At 41.5% G+C, this 20,585-nt stretch overlaps 1 protein-coding gene across 1 annotated transcript; it reads left to right on the top strand.

Moving 5' to 3' along the window:
* Nucleotides 1-5,525: 5,525 nt before the first annotated feature.
* Nucleotides 5,526-19,295, top strand: DHDDS (dehydrodolichyl diphosphate synthase subunit). The gene is made up of 9 exons (XM_015822976.1): nucleotides 5,526-5,580; nucleotides 7,924-8,009; nucleotides 9,120-9,236; nucleotides 10,471-10,613; nucleotides 11,676-11,792; nucleotides 12,877-12,978; nucleotides 15,890-16,004; nucleotides 17,071-17,178; nucleotides 18,243-19,295. The coding sequence occupies exons 2-9, from the start codon at nucleotides 7,947-7,949 to the stop codon at nucleotides 18,480-18,482; spliced, it is 1,005 nt and encodes a 334-aa protein (XP_015678462.1). The 5' UTR covers nucleotides 5,526-5,580; nucleotides 7,924-7,946; the 3' UTR covers nucleotides 18,483-19,295.
* Nucleotides 19,296-20,585: the final 1,290 nt, after the last annotated feature.

Genomic DNA, 20,585 nt, shown 5'->3' with positions numbered 1-20,585 from the left:
TCCTCCCAGATTTCCAGGATATGGGATCACAGGAAGAGCAAGATGCTTCGACTCCTCTTAATTTTTACAGCTCTTTGAGCAACATTCATGTGTGAAAAATATGTCTCATTTGGGGCGTACTTCAAGTTAGTAAATACGTTCTATCACAATGCATTGCAAGAAGAGGTCTTCTTGCAGATGCTTTTCTAGCTTTTAATTATTTGTTTATAAATTTTATAGACCACCCATTTTACCTCAAGGTAACCCTGGATGGTTACAGTCATAAAAAATAAAACTATATAAATTAAAAATATAAATAAGTGATGGGATCTGTTGTTAATCAATCACCCACCTCCACTGTGATACTCCCATTAATGCAGTATTCATATTGCTACTTTTGCTTTTCTCAAAGGTTTTTTATAATTATTTTTTAAAGGCAATTGGACTGATTTTTTGAGGAAGATGATGTTTCGCTGCCTATCCAGGAAACATCATTGGTTGTAATGGATGGTGGGGGAGATGAAAGGACCGGTACTGACTGTTGAAAATAGATGGTTGGGGGAGGGGGGGGGTAGGATAGGTTCTGATAGGATGAGGAGGGAAGAAATAAAAGGATTGTGTTTCTTTGCAAAAGTTTCTACTTCTGATTTGTTATAATGTAAACTTAGAAACCTTTAAATTCTCAATCATAGCCCTGACTTTATTTTGTTTTGATCACTTTGTATGTCTTTATAAATATTGTGATTTTGTTTTATTGAATTTAAAGCAGGGGTATCAAATTCAATTTCATTGAGGGCCGCATCAGCATTGCGGTTGCCCTCGGGGGGGGCAGGTGGGTGTGGCCAGGGTGGGCACAGCCTACTGGGCAAGTGTGGATGGAGTGGGTGTGGCCTACTGGGCGGGCATGGCCAGCTCTACATCACCTGTGGGGGCCTGGGCAGGAGTGGGACAGATCTGAGGGTCTCTGGCAGAAGGGGGTGGGACCGGGGCAACTGCCAAGGCATGGTGCATTTCTTCATTCCTCATAAAGGGTGACACCTCCCCAGCATGCACCCAGCGGGTGGGTCTGACGCGGCAGGGGCTGGTTCCTCGCTGTTTCCAGATGGCCTTGTGGAGCTAAGACTGAATGCGTTTCAGCATAGATGGCCACCACAAAATTGTACATTGGCTCCCGGCCGGCCTGGGCCAGGGCCAAGGCAGCGGGGGCCTTTCCCTCACTGTTTCCAGGATGGCTTCACGGGCCACATGAAACCACTTCCCGGGCCGCATCCGACCCCCGGGCCTTGTGTTTGACATGTCTGATTTAAAGCTATATTACATTGTTATGACGCACAGCTACAACACTAAAACTTAGTTACTTACAAGAAAACATCCATGGAATATGGAATCCTGAACGTCGTGGTCATGCTTTCTCCAAGGATTACTCTCATTCTATACTGACCACAATATCTGGGGGAGGAAAAGGAAAAATATCTTTAATACATTTGCAGAAATCCCACATCTGGGGGTTCAATCAATTTTGAGAGCATCTTGCATGTGCTGTCACTTTATGCTTGCCATGAGAGGAGAGCAAATATGTTCCCAAAAATGTTTGACACAAGGACATAGCCAACTATAAGCACCCATTTCTGGACAGTGAAGCACTCACCTTACCCCTTTAGCCCTTCAGGAATCGCTGAACCCTCTATTTTTGTTTTTGGAGAATGCCTATGGGGTCATTGGAAGAATCAAGAGATGACACTAAGGAAAAGATACTTTGCTTTGTAGCATTCCATTTAATGTCTCCTATCACTTGAACTATGAACTATGGTGCTGGAGAAGACTCCTGCGAGTCCCCTGGACTGCAAGGCGATCAAACCGGTCAGTCCTAGAGGAGATCAGCCCCAACTGCTCTTTAGAAGGCCAGATCCTGAAGTTGAAACTCAAGTACTTTGGCCACCTAATGAGAAGGAAGGACTCACTGGAGAAGAGTCTGATGCTGGGAAAGATGGAGGGCAAGAGAAGAAGGGGACGACAGAGGATGAGGTGGCTGGATGGAGTCACTGAAGCAGTAGGCGTGAGCTTAAATGGACTCCAGAAGATGGTAGAGGACAGGAAGGCCTGGAGGAACGTTGTCCATGGGGTTGCGATGGGTCGGACACGACTTTGCAACTAACAACAACAATCACTTGAAAAAAATCTAAATACCAAAGTCAATTTGAACAAGAAGTCAGGCAAACCGCTAGTGAGGTGCCCAAGGCCAACATGGTGGTGATTTTTTCAGCTGTATTGCTTTCCCTTCTGAGTTTTGGGATGCTTCTTTGAAGAATTGTTGAAGCCTGGTTTTCCATGTTGTGTTCTTCCAAGTCTCTGCATTCCTGCCCTAGAAATCTCTAGGTAGTAATGAAATCCTGGTATGCCCCACCAAGGCCATCCAGTGGTATACAGCTACAGTCAATACTGCCGAGAGATATCATTCAACACATCTGGAGGCATAAAATAAGAAAAGCCAAGGTAGCTAAACGCAGTCCCTTGGTTGAAATGATGAGAAGGGAGTAAGTTTAGGATAAGGAGACAACAGCTGTTTGGAGTGAATATTTCATTCACCAGACGCATGCTTCCTAGATTGGGAAAGGGAGACCTATACAACCTATAACAGTGAGCCTCTCCTTCTAACCTGGTTTCTTGTACTGAATAAACTAAAATGAACTATTTTGAAAAGCATGAGAATGGATCTTCCCTGATGAACCACCAGGGAAACCCACACTGAAAGGATATCAACTTTTCTGCAATACTTAAGCCTATACAAAATTGTTATTGCGCTATATCTGTGAAATGGTGATTGCAATAGACATGTTGAAAAATTTCCTGACTCATCCACTTTCCATATTCTGTTTCTTGTCTCTTTGATCTTTACCTCTGGATTTGTCTTGAACATTCTTTTGAACTTGTCCACCAAGAAAGAAAAGTTCTATGTTCAGGCTCTCCATTGTGGAATTCTTCCACTGATCAACTTGTCTCCTTCAACTTACACCTAGCATAATTCCTCCATATTCAGCTTCCTACTCCTTGTATTTCTTTCCATCTTTAGTCTGTGATATAGTGATCCTCTTTAAACAACTATCTCTTCATTCTTCCGATGATGCTGTTTGATTTGTAGACTCTATAGCAGTCTATGTCATTCTTTCAATATACTATCTGCCTATCCCCAGTTTTTACTGTTTCTGCTTGCTGTCTTGATGCATGTTCTTGCACTTGTCCCTGTACAGAGCAGCATGAAAAAGTTGGTCTACTTTGACCACTATAAAACCATGCATTCCTGCTTATGTCATCTCTTTGCTTCACATCCATTCAATATATTTTCTTTGCTTTTGACTGGTTTGCCTTACAATCGCTTTCTTCACCTCTGAAAGTAACACCATATCAATTTATCTTTTCTCAATCTGGAAGTGGGTGTGAGTTGAGTAAACTAGTTTTCCTGATTCTTTCAAAAAGATCTTTGTGTAATACACACACAAAATCAAGAAGAGTTTCAATTACACCATTGCAGCTACCAATTTGACTTTTTTGTTCCACCCTATGGATATCTTTCATTTTTACTCTGTCTTGACTTCTCAATTTTGCTTTTATTATTTTTATTTAATTTACTTACCACCTCTCATTATCATTTTACAGTGATAAGGCTCATACTATAATTACTGCCTAGTAAAATGTAATCTATCTTCACATAAATTGGTATATCTGGGCACATAATGCCCCAGTTCACATAACAGTAATATACATTAAACCCCTAACTCTCCACTCCTATTTTAGCTTGGTCTACTGCAAGGATGTCTGGGGAATTTGGAGAGTTGAAGTCCACAGATCTTAAAGTTGCCAAGGTTGGACACCCCTGGTCTAGTGTGTTGTCAAGCCCAGCTAGTAATTCGGTAGAATAAGCTTAAATTTATTGAAAAAGCTGCTTTGATAATTTTCTTTTTAAATATCTATTTACCCAAGCTCAAGTTCCTTTTAGTTAAACCATGGAAGTTTTCTGTATCTCTGGGCTCTCATCTAGTGGCTGCCCACGTTTGCTGACAGCATAAGGCACACTCCTTACTAATTACACTTTTGTAATTATTATTTACAATGTATTTTTCCCAAAAGCTTGGGGCAGGGCTGCACATGATTATCACCCCACCCCCTTCATCCTCATAGCAATTCTGCCAAATCGATTTGATGCCTTTCTCAATAGGTCTTAATAAAAAAGGGAAAACGATGATAGATTTCATTCGTAACAATAAACAACCACAAGAAATGTTATGTTAAACAGTTGCTTTGTTTCGTTTCTAAATGAAAGGAATATCCTTTGTAACAGTTCCTTTAAAAATAGCATAATCCCCCCTTAATTTTCAATACACTGTAGATTAAGCCCTTAGTGACTACTGAAAAAAAATCAAGTGCAGAAACTAGCTTAATACTAAAAAACAGAGACATCACCCTGCCAACAAAAGTGCGTATAGTCAAGGCGATGGTTTTCCCAGTTGCAATGTATGGCTGTGAAAGTTGGACCGTAAGAAAGGCTGAGCGCCAAAGAATGGAGGCCTTTGAACTCTGGTGCTGGAGAAGACTCCTGCGAGTCCCCTGGACTGCAAGGCGATCAAACCGGTCAGTCCTAGAGGAGATCAACCCTGACTGCTCCTTAGAAGGCCAGATCCTGAAGTTGAAACTCAAGTACTTTGGCCACCTAATGAGAAGGAAGGACTCGCTGGAGAAGAGCCTGATGCTGGGAAAGACGGAGGGCAAGAGAAGAAGGGGACGACAGAGAATGAGGTGGCTGGACGGAGTCCCTGAAGCAGTAGGCGTGAGCTTAAATGGACTCCAGAAGATGGCAGAGGACAGGAAGGCCTGGAGGAACGTTGTCCATGGGGTCGCGATGGGTCGGACATGACTTCGCAACTAACAACAACAACCACAATTTATGCAGAGGTAGCGCTGGGTGTCAGGCTACAATCTACAGACCAGCATTGCTCAAACTTGGCATCTTTTAAGATGTGCGGAGTCCAACTCCCAGAATCCCCAATGCTGGGCAAAACATTGTTATAAACACTCGCCTGGAAGTCAACTGCCCCAATGAACCCATTAGGGATTACTTCCACGACGGAGTTAAACGCTTGAAAACTCCGCTGCGAATTCCTTTTGGCTTCGCAGCTCAGTCAGGATTACTTTCGACGCCCTTTCACCGTCCTAAGACATCCTCTAAGCCGCCCCTTCAAGAACGACAACGGCGGCGGCAGCTGAGGGGGGAGGGCAAAAATTCAAACGACCCCCCCCCCGGCAGCGGCTGCAGCTCGGTCAACCGTCGCTCCGCGCAGCTCAGTCAACCGTCGCTCCGCGCGCGCCACCCAACGGTCCCCCTCAAAGGCACCGGGCGCCTCGGAAGCAACAGAGTCGACTCCGCGGAATCCCGGCCCCGCCCTCCGGCCCCGCCCCGTGACTAACCCCGCCCCCGTTCGCGCGCGGAATGACGCAAGCCGGCAGCCGGGGCGGCGTGACAAATACGGAAGGGCGCGTCCCACCCCTGGCAGGAGAGTCGTGGCGGGACCGCCGAGGCGCAGGCAGGCGCCAGCTGGAGCCCGACAGGTGAGGGAGGGGTTGGTAGCGACGCAGGCGCGCGCGGGGCGCTCCGGCCCGGTTCTGCCGCCGATCTGGGCTGCCTTGGAGGACTGCCCGCTGCTTCTGGATTGAATGAAGCGGGTGGGACGGGAAGGAACGGGATCCGCTTGTGCCTTTGTTTCTAAGGGGGGGGATAAGATTCCACCGCGGTGTTTTTGAACGGGACCTCAATGGCGCGTGTATGTATATCCTCACGTACACGTGCAAAAGCCCTTTCGTTGATGGCATTCCCCGGGCGTTTCATTTCATGCCTTTTCAGGACTGGCGTGGGGCGGTGTGTCCTAAACTGATTGAACTGGGCGACTTTGCGCAAGAGCGCGAGCCACGGGAAAAGCTTAACCAAGGTTAAATGCTAACCAAGCTTAGCATACAGTGTGTGCCTGTCACCCGCTGGTTGGTTTGGGCTAACAGCCATTGATTGAGGATCAATCGGATCATTAGTAATGAAATGTGTCATAAGTCTTTCTAATAATAAGTCTCAACCAACTCGACAGGACTTAACCTGAAAGGATAGTATTTCTCCATCCTAACAAATCCAGGCAGGGAAAATGAGCGCAAAAAGCCAGTGGGACAATCTGATATAAATTTAAGTCTGTACACAGGAAGCAAGATTGCACTCTGCGGGATAGATGACACTGCGTGCTATTGTACATTTTATTTAAATTGGCTTCTGTGGAAATAAAAGTGTGCAGACTTGTACTGCTGCACATGTAAAATAACTAGTCTAGAACTGAGAAGTGTTCATATGACAGTGGTTTTATATTTGACAAAAAGCAAACCTTTAATTCAGTGGTTCTCAACCTGTGGGTCGGGACCCCATTTGGGGTCGATCGACCATTTCATGGGGGTCACCAAGCAAGGCTGTCCGCCATTTTTTTGTCCGCCATTTTTTTCCCCTTTTCCAGCGGGTGCCTTACCTCCCTTGGGCTGGGCCAGCTGGTGGTCGGCCTGCTCCGTCTCTGCCGCTTGCCAGCTACGCCTCGGCTGGCGCCGGGGGCGGAACCACGCATGCACGGCGCTCCCAAGCAGGGAAAGTCCTCGACTTACAACTGGTTGGGTAGTCCTCGACTTACGACCAGTTTAGTCCTTGACTTACGACCGGTTTAGTCCTCGACGTATGACCGGTTTAGTCCTCGACTTACGACCGGTTGGGGTCGCGGCATTAAAAAGGTTGAGAACCACTGCTTTAATTCATTGCATTTTTTATTAATAAATATTTGCAAATATTAACCTTTAATCTGTTTATATTCTATTATAATTTTACTATTAAATGAAAAATATTAATAATGCAGTTACATTTAGTCTCTGGAAATACTGTTTTCCCTCACAGTAATCACTAGCTCTGAGGCCAAAGTAGCACCTGGCTATCCTTATCTGGGCTTTGAAATAAGCTCATATTTGAAGGGGGCAACTATAGAAAATTCCCAGAAGAATTTTGGCTGGAAGATTAAAAAAAAATCCCTGAAGACAGCAGTGGTAAATTAGTTTGAAATTGTTGCCCCCCCCCAAAAAAAATATAGAGGCTTTTAGGAGGTCAGAAAGAAACCAGTTTGAATAAAGGAGTATTTTAGCTTGGAAAGAGCCTGTAGAAAGAACAGCCTCCCCCATCCCATCCCTGCCACCTGAAAAGGAATGTCATGCTTCTATTCCTGTCATTTCACTGAAATAGCCATGTGAATGTTTATTATTGTGGGCAGGGTTGTTTCCATGTCTTTTAAAGATGAAGTTTCCTTTTCTCCTCCTTGTGCTTAAACCAGGGGTCTTCAAACTTGGCCCTTTTACGACTTGTGGACTTCAACTCCCAGAATTCCTCAGCCAGCATGCCTGCTTGAGGAATTCTGGGAGTTGGAGTCCACAAGTCATAAAAGGGCCAAGTTTGAAGACTCCTGGCTTAAACAAAGAGATAGTTTGCATCATCTTCTGGTGAACTGGCCCAAGGTGGGAGTAGAACTTACAAGTCTCCTGTTTTCTAGCCTGGTGCTTTAACTATTGTACCAAACCAGCTTCATTAGGTTAGTTGGAATATTTAGGTGGAAATCTATATTCTCTTCCCCAAGCAAACAATAACATTGGGAGGGGGCAGGAGGATAAGAGGGATAATCTCACCTAATCTGTCACCCCTCAAATATGTCCGGAGTATAGCACCCAGAATACCCAGCCGGGCCAGCCTTCACAGTCCCAGTATACAAAAATTTGGGGAAGACAGATGGTGCTGGCTTTCATATGCGAAGAGTTGGTATACTTATGAATCCGAAGGTTCTTCTGTCTCAGAATTCCTGCCCATTACTGTTTATTCTCTTAATTTCAAAGACGTGTACTTGAAAGGAAGTGCCATGTCGTGGATAAGAGAAGGTGAATTGTCCCTTTTGGAGAGATTCTGTGCTAGTGTAATAAAGGTATGTACTAACTCAATGTTATCTTCAGTTACTGAAATGTAATGCTTACCTAGAAATATTAGATTAGAATGTTTAATATTTAAGGGGCGGGAAAACAACCTTCTTCAGATGAAGCCCTTCCAGATGCTTTGGCCTCAACATCAGTTATTCCAGCCAGCTTACCTGGGGGGGGTGTGTCAGATGGTGGGTGTCCTTGTCCAAAACTTTGGAAGAGAACACGGTTGAGAATTTTATCCCTAGATGATGGTTAAGTCGTGCCAGCTAAGAACTGTCTTCCTCTTCATGTAGATTCTATTTGTTAATGTACCTTTGAGTAAAAGATCCAAGGGCAAATTTCTGTGAGGTCAAAAAGATATCTGCTTAGATATGGTGGGCAGAAGAACACTAAAGCTTGTAACTCTTATACAACCATCAGAATCGTACAAAGCTGCCACTCACTAAATTTAGGAGAATTGTTAATATCTGCTGTCCCTACTATATTTTGCTAGTAAGTGCCCCCATTATGTTCCCAGAATTCGTAGCTTTGACATTTTGCCCATCCTTAAAGCTTGTATGGCATCTTCATGCTGCTATCTTTAAATTCTGGTTCTGTTCTTGGAATCATTGGTTCTTACTGCCTGTCATAGTATTTTATGGAAGAGAAGGCGAGATTTACATGTTAAAATAAACATGCATCTCAAATGTATATGTCAGTAAAATTCCAGGATGGTTCTGCCGTCCTTCCGTTTGCAGGATACGTAGCTTCTAAACCATATTTTCTTTCTCTGATCTTCATCCCATCTCAGGAGTGATGGTTCTAAAAGTTTTTTAAAAGACTAGAAAGTAGAAAGGGATTGTGATTTTTTTTCTTTCTCTCTCTGCCTCTTTCACGCTTCCTCTCTCCCCTCAAAGTATTTCAGGAGTATAAAAACTGCAGCTCCATCAGCAGGATGATGGTGATTGTAGATCCATTGCTGAAGAGGAGACTGCAGATTTATTCCTGGGATACTTCTGGAGGTCAGAACAGAGAGTTCATTTCAAGTGCAGGGTCATCTCAAAATGATTCTGGTCCCACTTTTGCTGACTGTATATCTCTTGCTCTCGGGCTGATATTTCTTGCTTCAATTCCAGGCAGGACCAATGCCCAAGCACATTGCATTCATCATGGATGGCAATCGTCGTTATGCTCAGAAGCATAATGTGAAGAAGCTGGAAGGACATTCACAGGGTTTTGCAAAACTAACACAGGTAGGAAGAATCTTTCCTCAGCATATCAGGAATGCAAAGATGATTGATCCCAAAGTGATTACCATGACGTGCCAAAGCACGACTCCCATTAGAAAACCAGCAGGAAACCTGTAGCTCCTACTTGGACTAATTTCAAAAACCTTTTGAAACTGATCGGATTGGAACTATGCTTAGAGTCTGTTCCTTGCTCAGTTCACTGAGTGGAGAGGAGGAAAACACTGTTACCTCTGAGAAAGAGAGAGAGAGATCTCCTTTTTCCTCTTTGGATATTTCTAGATTGGATGTTCATAACTTACGAGGGAGAAGCCAGTGATGCACTGTATACATGTACCAGTATACCAATTGCGTCTGATTTGCAGGTCACCAACTCCAATTAATTTAGCAGGATGCATCCCTTTTTTGTGATATTAGAGTCTTTGGAAAGTTAGTGGGCTAAAAAAAGAAAGAAAATGTTTTCCATTCTGTTTTTTTAAAATGCAAGATGATTATTTTGCAAGTGCTAAGGTGACAGTTTCACTCTTTAAATTTGTCTAAACTCTCATCCCAAACTGGGCTTGGTCCTAATTACTTTTGGAATGCGGTCCTTGGTGTTCCATGCAAAACCTAATGCAGCACTTGAGCCAGTAAGAATTATACACCCTTCATTTAAGAGAAGGGAAAACTTGTTGCTAAACAGCAGTAAAGGTTACTTGCTTTCTTGCATCAGCTGTCTAAAATTTCCGAAAAGTAATGTATAATTATAGTAGAACCTCAGTTGAGTGGATCAGCTGCAGGGAAGAGATGTCTGTTAATCCCAAACATGGGCCAAAACACAAATTATTCAAGGCAACTTAGATTACTAAATTACACAAATCATTGCCAGTGTTGTATGTTGCATCATTTGATACAGTAATATAATACAAATGACATACCTGTAAATCACTGGGTGATATAAAATTAACTTAAATTGCCACCTTCAGATTCAGATGGAATGGACTTGCCCAATGGTTTAGGGCAGACATGTCAAACTTGTGACGTCACGTGATGTCGCACAACGTATCGGGACAGTTTTGCCATTGCTGGCAATGGGGTGGGCGCGGCTTCAGTGTGACGCATCCAGCCTGCGGCCCGGCAGTTTGACACCCCTGGTTTAGGGTGATATCTAGTCAGACGTGTAGTCTATTGCATCCACTAAATGGGGAGACTCAATCAAGGTGTTAATTCTACTCCTGCCTTAACTTCTCTTCTTCTTTAGACATTACAATGGTGCTTGAGTCTAGGTATTCGGGAAGTCACAGTTTATGCCTTTAGCATTGAGAATTTCAAGCGATCTCAAGAAGAAGTTGAGGGCTTGATGCAGTTGGCTAGACAAAAATTTATCCGTCTTCTTGAAGAACAGTAAGACTCTTTTTTTCTATTCCATGATTATTCCATGATTTTGCCATGATTAAGTGAAGCACCAATCATTAATCATGTGGTAATGATTTTCAGCCTTCCTTGCCTGCTTTCCTGTTGACTTTGTTCATCAGAAGCCAGCTGGGAAGATTGCAAATTGTGATCACATGACCACGGGGTGCTGCAACAGTCATAACTTCAAGGACAGGTCGTAACTCACTTTTTCAGTACCATCAGAACTTCAAACTGTTGTTAAAACAAATGGTCATAAGTCAAGGACTACCTGTATAATTGTATATATTTCTCTTAAATTGTTCAAAAGGTGCAAGTCCCCTTCACATTCAGTGAAGACGATTATTACCCGCTGAGTTCATGCATCATGCTAAACATGGTTGAAGAGCCTATAATGTGGATTCACACAGCATTTTAAATCAAAAGCATACAAAGTATATTCTGGCTTTCTGCAGTGCATAAATTCAGTCAGTGATAAGCCAATGTATATCAATTTATTTAATATTTTGTATTTCCACATACAATTACTGATATGCCTGACAAGTTAGGTGCTTGGTTATTTAATTTTGGGGAGGAAGCTGCATCTGAGAAGAATGTGCGAACAGTTTGACTTCTAAGGACAGATTTTGCTTTTCCATTCACGCTTGAAATCATGAAGAGCAGTTAAAATTAATGCCATTACATGCGGTAGTAGGTGACTTTTTAATCCACTACAATAACACGTTTGCTCATGTTAATGCCATTTGAATACTTGCCAGGCAGTATATTAAAAGCCTGCAGAACCTGATAGGAAAATTTCAAACCTTATTGCTGCCTTATTGTTATCCATGTAGCTGCATTTCCTCTTTTACTTATTAGGAAGTCTATTTGATGTATGTTTCTCTCCCCACATCACACATCTTTTGTTTCAAGCTATCAGCTTATTTCTGAATAATCAAGTCTCAATTACATGATTGTATAGATACAAATGATTTTATAGATATTGCTTAGGCTTGGCTTCCTTTTAAAAAAAAAAAGAATTTGGTTTTTCTCTTCACCCTTCTTCCTCCTCAGAGAGAACTTGGAGAAACATGGCGTGTGTATTCGAATTCTTGGCGATCTGTCTCTTCTGCCACAGGATGTCCAGGAACTGATTGCTAAGGTTGTGTTGGCAACTAAGCATTATAACACGTGAGTTTGTTTCTAGTTTCTTGAACTTTTTCTCCTACTCCAGAACTGCAGGTTTGTTTGTTTTTTTCAGATCAAGGACCATGCTACACCAGACCAGAATTTTAGCTTGGACACCGCTTCCCTTATACAGAGAGCTAGCTACATGTTGTCTGTTTTTGACCTCCCACTCTCCATACAGTATCCTTGGGGATACAGTATGGAGATACTGCTGCACTCCTTTTCAAAAGCATGTTCCAGCAGATTGGGGTTCTTAAGAAAGCTCAGTATGATCAGCCCAATGGATAGCCTTAGTTTGGGTCCTCTCAACTACAGTGACCAACAACCAATAGCATCACAAATTTCTTTTGTTACTTCCCTACAGCAGTATATAGAGGAACACTGCTTTTGTACATGGAATATCTCTTTAGCTGTCTGAACTAATACCTTCTTAAGCTGTTATTTATTGTATGCTGCCCAGAGTCACGTTTTGTGACATGAATGGCTAGGTAAATATGATGAATAAATAAAAAAATTGGAGTGCTGAGTCTTGATTACAGGCTAGATTTGCTTGTTCGGTAGCCATAATATGATTTCTTTAGCTTTCACATAGAATGCTGGGGAAACATAATCATGCTTGTAAATTTGGAATACAGTATGAGTTAACGTATCAAATGAACCCAATGAAGTGTGGGTTTGTTTAGTTATGTTAAGCATATGGTTTAGCGCAATAGTAGTTTATTAATTGAAACTAAATTTGACTAGTCTTACAGCCATAACTATAAAGTTTAATGCAATGGGTGAACTCTCACAAGGTCTCAGTGGCCCCTTTCTGGCAAGAAAAGTAAGATCCATGGGATTAGGTTTCTTCTATACAGTGTCATCCTTACTACTGTGTAGATTTGGTCTTTATTCCTTGGTCTGCTTCCTCTACACCAGGGGTGTCAAACTGCCGGCTCGCAGGCCGGATGCATTATCCGGAAGCCACGCCCACCCCATTGCCGTAAATGGCAAAACTGTCCCAATACGTTGCGCGACGTCATATGACGTCGCGAGTTTGACATGTCTGCTCTACACAATGAATAATCTGTCTTTTTCATATTCAAAGATGTTTCTTGAACATTGGCTTTGCATACACGTCAAGACAGGAGATCAGTAATGCAGTGAAAGAATTGGCTTGGGGCGTTGAAGAAGGACTGCTTCAACCCAGGTAACGCCCATAGAACATACGATTTGCATGACTCTTGAGTCAATTATGAAACTATCTACATTTTTTCTTGAAGTTATTTTCAAAATATTTAGTGGGCTAAAACTAAATACTCTGTAAATATTTAAAGTACTTAGAAAACTTTGAAAGCGATAGATATGCAAAATGCTTGGAAAAATCAGCAAAACAGATACTGACATAATGGGACAACTAGTCATGGCCAGCTCACCCCGGCTGTCTCACTGCAACTGATTCACCCCAACTCAATTCACCGTTGGACAACTCACCCCGGCCAACTCGCCATGGGATAACTTATCGCAGGATAGTTCAGCGCAGGATAACTCAAGAGAGGGACAAATAGAATTGCAGCTCATCTCAGCCTCGAGGAGTTTTAACTTGAGACAGTTCAAACCTAAAGCAAGACGAGGCCTGCTGCAATTCACTTGTCCTTATTTTGAGTTATCCTATGTCAGTGGTGGCGAACCTCTGGCACGAGTGCCAGAGGCAGCACTCAGAGCCCTCTCTGTGGGCACGCGCGCGGTTGCCCCAGTCCTAGGCCTTCAGCTGGGTTTTATAAAATCTTTTCGCTTTAAGCCTCCGCCGCCGTGTGCAAAAAAAAAAAAGGTTCAATCAGTCAATTTCAACTTCTCACGGGAAAAAAAAAATCTTGCAAAGTTGGAATTGATTGATTGAACTTTTTAGTCCCACCCAGTCTGCCGTTACCACCGCAGCCACGCCCACCCAATGGGCCACGCCCACCCAATGGGCCACACCCACCTGGCACTTGACGATGCATAAGTGGGTTTTGGGTTGCAGTTTGGGCACTCGGTCTCTAAAAGGTTCACCACCACTGTCCTATGTTGAATTGTGAATGGTGAGTTGTCCTGTGGTGAGTTGGCCGCGGCAAGTTATCCTGTGGCAAGTTGGCCAGGGCGAGTTGGCTGCAGCACATTGTCCTGGGGTGAGTTATTTATATCCCATCTTTATTATTTTCACAAATAACTCAAGGTGGTGAACATATCCAAACACATTTTCTTCCTTCTATTTTCCCCACAGCAACAACGCTGTGAGGTGGGTTGGGCTAAGAGAGAATGACTGGCCCAAAGTCACCCAGTCGGCTTTCATGGCTAAGGCAGGACTTGAACTCACGGTCTCTTGCTTTCTAGCCTGGTGCCTTAACCACTAGCTTTTGCACCTTCTCATTTAACTACTACAATATGTTCCAGCAGCTTTCTTGCCAAATGAAATGGTCGCTAAGTGGTCTTGTTCTGTGCCTGACCTTTTAATTTTCCTTTTTTGCCCCTTTGCAGTATGGAGAGATTGCTTAAATTTCTATCTCTTCCTGAGTTGTTTTTCTCCCCAGCCCTTCCCGAAAAAAGAGCTAACTGCAAGTTAACAAGCCCATCTATGACTTTAATTACAGTGGCTCAGCTGCTGCCTGAAACTGACCAGATCTTAATCAGTTTCACACTAAAGACTTTTGTTGTCAGGCACCTGAAATTTGGTGGTAAATACACCCATTTATCAGAATTTTTTTATTACTTTTTTTTTTACCAATATATCTGCAAATGCTCTCTAATGGAGGTCTCTAAACAAGGAGCAGCTGTAACGTATTTAGTTTTTAACTATACAAATGCTTTTATGGGGTCTTTTAGCTCAGAGCAGACATGTCAAACTCGTGACGTCACGTGACGTCGCGCAATGTCTTGGAGCTTTTTCCCCATTGCCGGCAATGGGGTGGGCATGGTTTCCTCGTGATGCGTCCGGCATGCAGGCCAGCAGTTTGACACCCCTGGCTTAGAGGATAAAAGATTCTTCTGCCAAATCACAAACTAATTTACCATATACAGACAAAATAAGACCTGTAACTTCATTGCACAATCATAGCATTTGAGAGGTAGCATACTACTATTAAGACTGATAACTACTAATATTCTTGCCAGGATCAAGTTGACTAAAGCTGAAAAAAGAGATTCATAGGTTAACTACTAAAGACAATTGCATTTGAACATCATCAATTGGAAAGAAGAAAGTTGGTATAGAGAGAGAATGGAAACATTGGACTGGGGAGCGATTTTGCTTCATATCAAAATAGTTGTCCATTGGCAGTTCTGTAAATTGTATAATTGTATAATATCCATCCTCCTCATCCTTAATAGATCCCAAATACTCCAGAGACATCCAAGAAAACCTGTGTGACCCTGGCATGCATTGTTGGTCTGAAGTCACATAATTGTTTTTAGTTATTTACAGGACTTATATGGCTGCCTATCTCATACAAGGACTCTAGGTGGCTCACATCAATCCATAAAAACATGTTTAAAAACAAGAATATCCTTCCCCTCCAAACATCCTCATAGCTCAACCCCCACCCTAGTCCAATGTTTGGGGAGTCAGGTCTTCAAGGCCTAGTGGTAGGCTAAAAGGATAAGGATCCTTGAGATGTCAGGTGGCAGGCTGTTCCAAAGGGCTGCAGCAGCCACCAAGAAGACATACCTCTCAGGTCCCATCAGGTAGCAACATGAGGGAGAGGACCTGCAGTGTGCCCAATCTAATCTAGTAGGATAGGAAAAAGAAACAGTCCTTCAAGTAACTGGGCCCTGTGCCATGTAGGGCTTCAAAGATGATAACCAGCACTTTTATTAGTTAATAAATATTACCCAATAACTATGAACCATTAACTAATAGTAACTATAATAACTTTAATAGCCCTTAATAGTTGTGTCGATTTTGCTCCAAACTGTAGCAATAATAGGAATTCAGACTATGTGAATTAACATAATTCTTGAATTGCATCTTAAGATTAGGCTTCCCAAAGTAAATTCTGATGTTTCTCTGTTTCTTTCTCTCTTTCTCTTTCTCTTTCTCTTTCTCTTTCTCTCTCTCTCTCTCTCTCTCTCATTTCCTCCCTCAGTGATGTGTCAGAATCTCTCATCGACAAATGCCTTTACTCTTGCAAATCTCCTCACCCAGACATTCTGATCAGAACATCTGGAGAAGTTCGACTTAGTGATTTTATGCTCTGGCAGGTAAATCTATAGTGCAATATCTCACCAGCTAATTAGCAAAATCAGATTTTCTTGCCTTGCAATCATTTGACATTCAGCTCTCTGGGTTTTGTTGTTGGATATAAGAAAAGACCTTGTATGATAAACAGTCCTCTTTTTAAAAAAAACACAAACTCGCTGAACTCTCTTCCTGGAAACTGCTATAATAAATCTTTCAAAGAGATCATTGAAAAAAATGTGGCGTTCTGCCATCCTAGCAAAGGAACTACCAAGTAGGTAGATCATTATCTGGTTCACTATCAGCTCTTTCACAAATACCCATTGTTGTTCATCATCAATGGTAAAACAGGGGAAGCTGTATATAGTTGCCACAAAGAATTATATCTGGGGTTAAAACACTTCTGGAAACTGTTACAGGCTCTTTCTTCATACTTTTAACAAGGCTGATTCCTATACAAGACAGTGCAAGCTCCAGAAAGCAAGTTTATTTTAAGCATTTCTGCCTGATACTTTTATATTAAAAGGACTTGTTAACCTAATTGCAAATATAAGTAATAAAATAAAGCTGCCTTTGAATTTGCAATCTAATCATTAATAACAAGGAAAAAAGATGGAGAAGGCTATCTTAGGACACTTTTGTAACTTTCTGGCCGGAACAGTCATAGTTTGGTCTTTCTAGATTTACTGATGCATGCTGACAAGGGCTATAGTATAATATAAAGTACTATCATATATCTACTATATTCCAAGGGCTGTAGTATATACTGTATACTCTAAAGCATAGTATAGATCTCCTTAGTATAGCTGATGCACTGAATGGAAGGTTTTTCTAGATTTTTTTTCTGATGTCCCTTCCAGTCCTTACACGCTGTGATTCTAAGCTGGACTACTACTTCTTCTTGAGCAGTTTTTACAGCCCCCGACCCCAAGCTGACATACGTAGGAGACAGCGTGTACTGCCCATTTCAGAATTCTTGAACAACTGGAAAGGAACTTTGTTTTGAAATAATCTAGCAATGTTGCGTGTTTTGATTACCTTCCTTTCCTTTCTAGCCTGTGTATTAATTGCCTTTCTCTCTTTTCTCAGACGTCCCATTCTTGCCTCGTGTTTCAAAGTGTTCTGTGGCCAGATTATTCCTTCTGGAATTTATGCGAGGCCATCCTTCGGTTTCAGATGAACTACAATGCATTACAAGTAAGACTGAAGAAAGAAAAGGCTAAGTAAAAAAGCATTCTCAAGCCCTCAGCATATGTACTTTAAATAATTGAACTGCCTGTCCCAAGATTTCGGAGACAGGAAAACAGCATATTTTGCTTGCTGAGGCTTTTCAAACTAATGCTAGGAGACAGGATTGGAAGGATAGTGGAGAAAAGTCAAAGGATGATCAGTATTCCTAGCTACACAAGAGGGTTTGGGGCACTGGAGAGACAACAGATGTTGGAATGTATCCGAACAGTTGATAGGATTGTTCTGACAGGATACAGTAGATAGCGCCCTGAAGACCTACAGATTGTTGGATTTTCACTCTGAGGATATTCTTTATTGTGCAAACAGTGACAGTAATATGATAATTGCTTACAATACTTTGTACTTTTGTCCAGAGGATAAACTTGTCCCTCTGAAGAGATAGGAAAATTATTTCATTAGCTCCCAGGAAAAAAATAGAAGTGGCTATGAAATCTCTATAATCTTAGAAGGTTTATACATGCAGACATTCAAAAACCAAAAAAAAGGGTAAAATAGAATTCTAGTTTCATTTATTAGTCAATAGGCAAATGGGCTGAATATTTGCCAGCACTGAATTCTCATCAATTCATTTTGGCTTCATGGTAAAAAGTTTTTCAGTCTTGCCCCAACAACCCAACCTGATCTGGAATGAGCTGCAAATGTGTTTCTAATTTTGTAAGTGTTTTCTGAGCTATTACAATCTGTTGCGTAAAAACTAATGGCAAGGTATACACATCAAAGATCTTCAATAGTGACCGTGCCAATTGTTTGCAGCAGTTAAGAGGAAAGGGATTGGGAAAAAAGACAAAATGTACAGGAGGAAGGACTGAAACTTCATTACTTGCTGGCCTAAGGGAATTTTATAAACAGGAGAGAATGCTGTGAGCCAAATCATAATATGGTTTGCCTTGTATGTTTTGTACTGACAAAAGGTCCTGGGAATTGAAGTCCAAGACATTTGGAAGGTACTGGTAGACGGATGCTGATGTATGCTCAGAAACCTAATGCATCATTATTGCTTTTTTTGCCAGAAAGCCAGAGATTTATATATGGAAGAAAGGAAGTGGCAACAGTTAGAAACAGATAAGGCACAAGTCTTACAGAAACTAAAAGATGAAGGATCGGCAACTTATGGAGATACTCAAAAATGCTGGACACTTTTGCAAGAATTCAAAACTAAACGGGAAGAGAGGATTCAAAGTTTTTTGCAGGCCCTGGAGCACAAAAGGGTGGACTTCCTAGAAAAACTAACTATGGCAGCTGCAAGATAAAAAGGTTCCTCTTGGGGATAGGGGAGAGGAGGGAAAAAAAATGAGCCAAGTTGCAAATAATCCAATTGCTGCCCAGTGGGTGACATGAAATGGGATCCTAGGTTTATTCTATGTGTACATGCACATGGCTAGGGACCATGACGTTTGAAGTGTATGTTTACCAAATTTAATGAAACAAAAGGTATTTGTGTAGAGCTAACAAATGAAAAGAATAACATCAAATCTTTCTAGGTGCGAAGATCTGTGCATGCAGGGGGGGGAGGGATTGCTCCATATTCTCCAAATTGCAGTTTTGCTCTGCCACAATTCAAAGATTTAACAGAATCCTGAAAAGCTGCTTGCACTGGAATGCAGAGATGCTGCATCTGAGGAGATTAGAGAAAGATCCTGTTGCATACACCCAAGCAGATTTACTCTGGAATAAATTAAATGTTTATTCTTTTCTTTGTTGCTTTCATTTTTACAGATTAGCTGTTTCTGGATCATTTGTTTTTCCATTCTTGCTACCAGTATATGATATAGGATTGTATGTAAGTTTCAGAGGAACGTGCATTGTTCTTCTAACTTTAATAAGCTAGGGAAATGTCAGGTTAAATCTATATATCCTTCTGAATTATGGGAATGTGCTGGGTACAATAGAACGTCAAGATGTTTTTGATGCAGTATCTTCAGATTTGTTTGAGAAGGCATTTTACCTTTGGATAGTACTACAAAATGTCCTTTTACACAAAAGTGCAGCATGGTGTAAATAACTGAAAAAGATAAAGGGCATCAACTATAAATACAAAAGCATGTTGAAAAGCAACATGAAATAATAGGTGGTTTCTTTTGTTTTTCAAAAGAAACCACCTACTATTTCATGTTGCTTTTCAAAGACTAAATGAGAGTATGCTTCTATTATTCTAAAGCATTTAATTTTGAAATCGTGAGGGATGAACCTGTTGTCAAGCCTATTGATATTTAACAACCTGCTGGAGCTAATTTTTTTTTAAATAAAACTGAGGCCATATACAACGGAAAAATGGTGACCAATAAATTAGTGGGTATTTTGTTCTCAAGCAGTAATTTCACCTGTTACATTACCACCACGTTTGAAAGGGCTGCTTCATTTGATCTCTACTTCTAAAGATCCTTTTTATTACTGTGACAAAAAGTACAAATAAAAAATCCCAACCACATAAAATCTTTTAGCGATAAGGAAATAATATATTAATGTTTCTGCATTAAAAACAAATTTCTGATAGTTTCCTGAAAAAAAAATGCTAATGGCATACTTAATGGAGAATTAGAGATTTTGCATCTTTAAAAATCCTTATATGATACTGAAATCAAAGGTAGGCTCCCAGCCCTTCAGGGTTGTAGTGTGTGTCACTATAGATACTGCTTGTGCTTGTAAAGTGTCCAGTCCAACAACTTATTTCATTGAGCATTGATTCCTGTTGGATATTTAGATGAACAGAGGCAACTAAAAAGCAACTATTTTCATGTTTGGTGTCCCAGAATCCAACAAAAGGCTAATTACTATGCAGCATTATTACTGCACAGTATCTGTGTAACAGTCCTATGGCCAGCCATCTGTTTTATCCGTTGAGCAGAAACTCCTAGATACCTATGTGAAAGTCTTGCATATGGCTTATTGTGGGCTGGAGTGCTCCTCCACAACTCAGTCAGCACATACATTGAGCTTATTTTGGTGAATAAATTGACAATGAAATGTCAAGTTGAATTGTGAATAGAAATTCCTTTTTATGTGCTTAGTTGGGGCTCCTTAATGAACCAAAGACTAGATTAAAGCATTCATACCCATTGTACAGGGGTCCTGGGTGAACAACTAAGCTGATGACTATTGTGGCCATAGTAGACTTCTTGGCCCTAGTACAATGTTTCTCAGTCTTGGTCACTTTATGTTGGCTAGGGAATTCTGGGAGTTGAAGTTCACATATTTTCAAGTAGCCAAGGTTGAGAAACACTGCCCTAGTATTTAGGGCTCCTAGATAATTCAAGCAATAGACTTTAAGTAAGATAATAGTGTTTTCTCCAATAATTTTTATCTAGAATTATATCAACCTGATTGTGTGGAGTGCAGATGGATTAAAAAAAATT

The sequence above is a fragment of the Protobothrops mucrosquamatus genome, unplaced genomic scaffold, assembly GCF_001527695.2.
Source record: "Protobothrops mucrosquamatus isolate PMUCROS unplaced genomic scaffold, P.Mucros_1.0 scaffold1732, whole genome shotgun sequence".
Classification (NCBI taxonomy): Eukaryota; Metazoa; Chordata; class Lepidosauria; order Squamata; family Viperidae; genus Protobothrops; species Protobothrops mucrosquamatus.
The sequence above is the reverse complement of the archived record's forward strand: the minus strand, read 5'-3'. Positions and strand labels throughout refer to the sequence as shown.

What these genes read in the sequence shown, in the direction of transcription:
- DHDDS (XM_015822976.1), top strand. Translation starts at nt 7,947, where the DNA reads ATGTCGTGGATAAGAGAAGGTGAATTGTCCCTTTTGGAGAGATTCTGT. An exon ending in GCAACTAAGCATTATAACAC is followed by an intron (nt 11,793 to 12,876) that starts GTGAGTTTGTTT and finishes TCATATTCAAAG; the next exon opens with ATGTTTCTTGAACATTGGCT. An exon ending in TGAACTACAATGCATTACAA is followed by an intron (nt 17,179 to 18,242) that starts GTAAGACTGAAG and finishes TTTTTTTGCCAG; the next exon opens with AAAGCCAGAGATTTATATAT.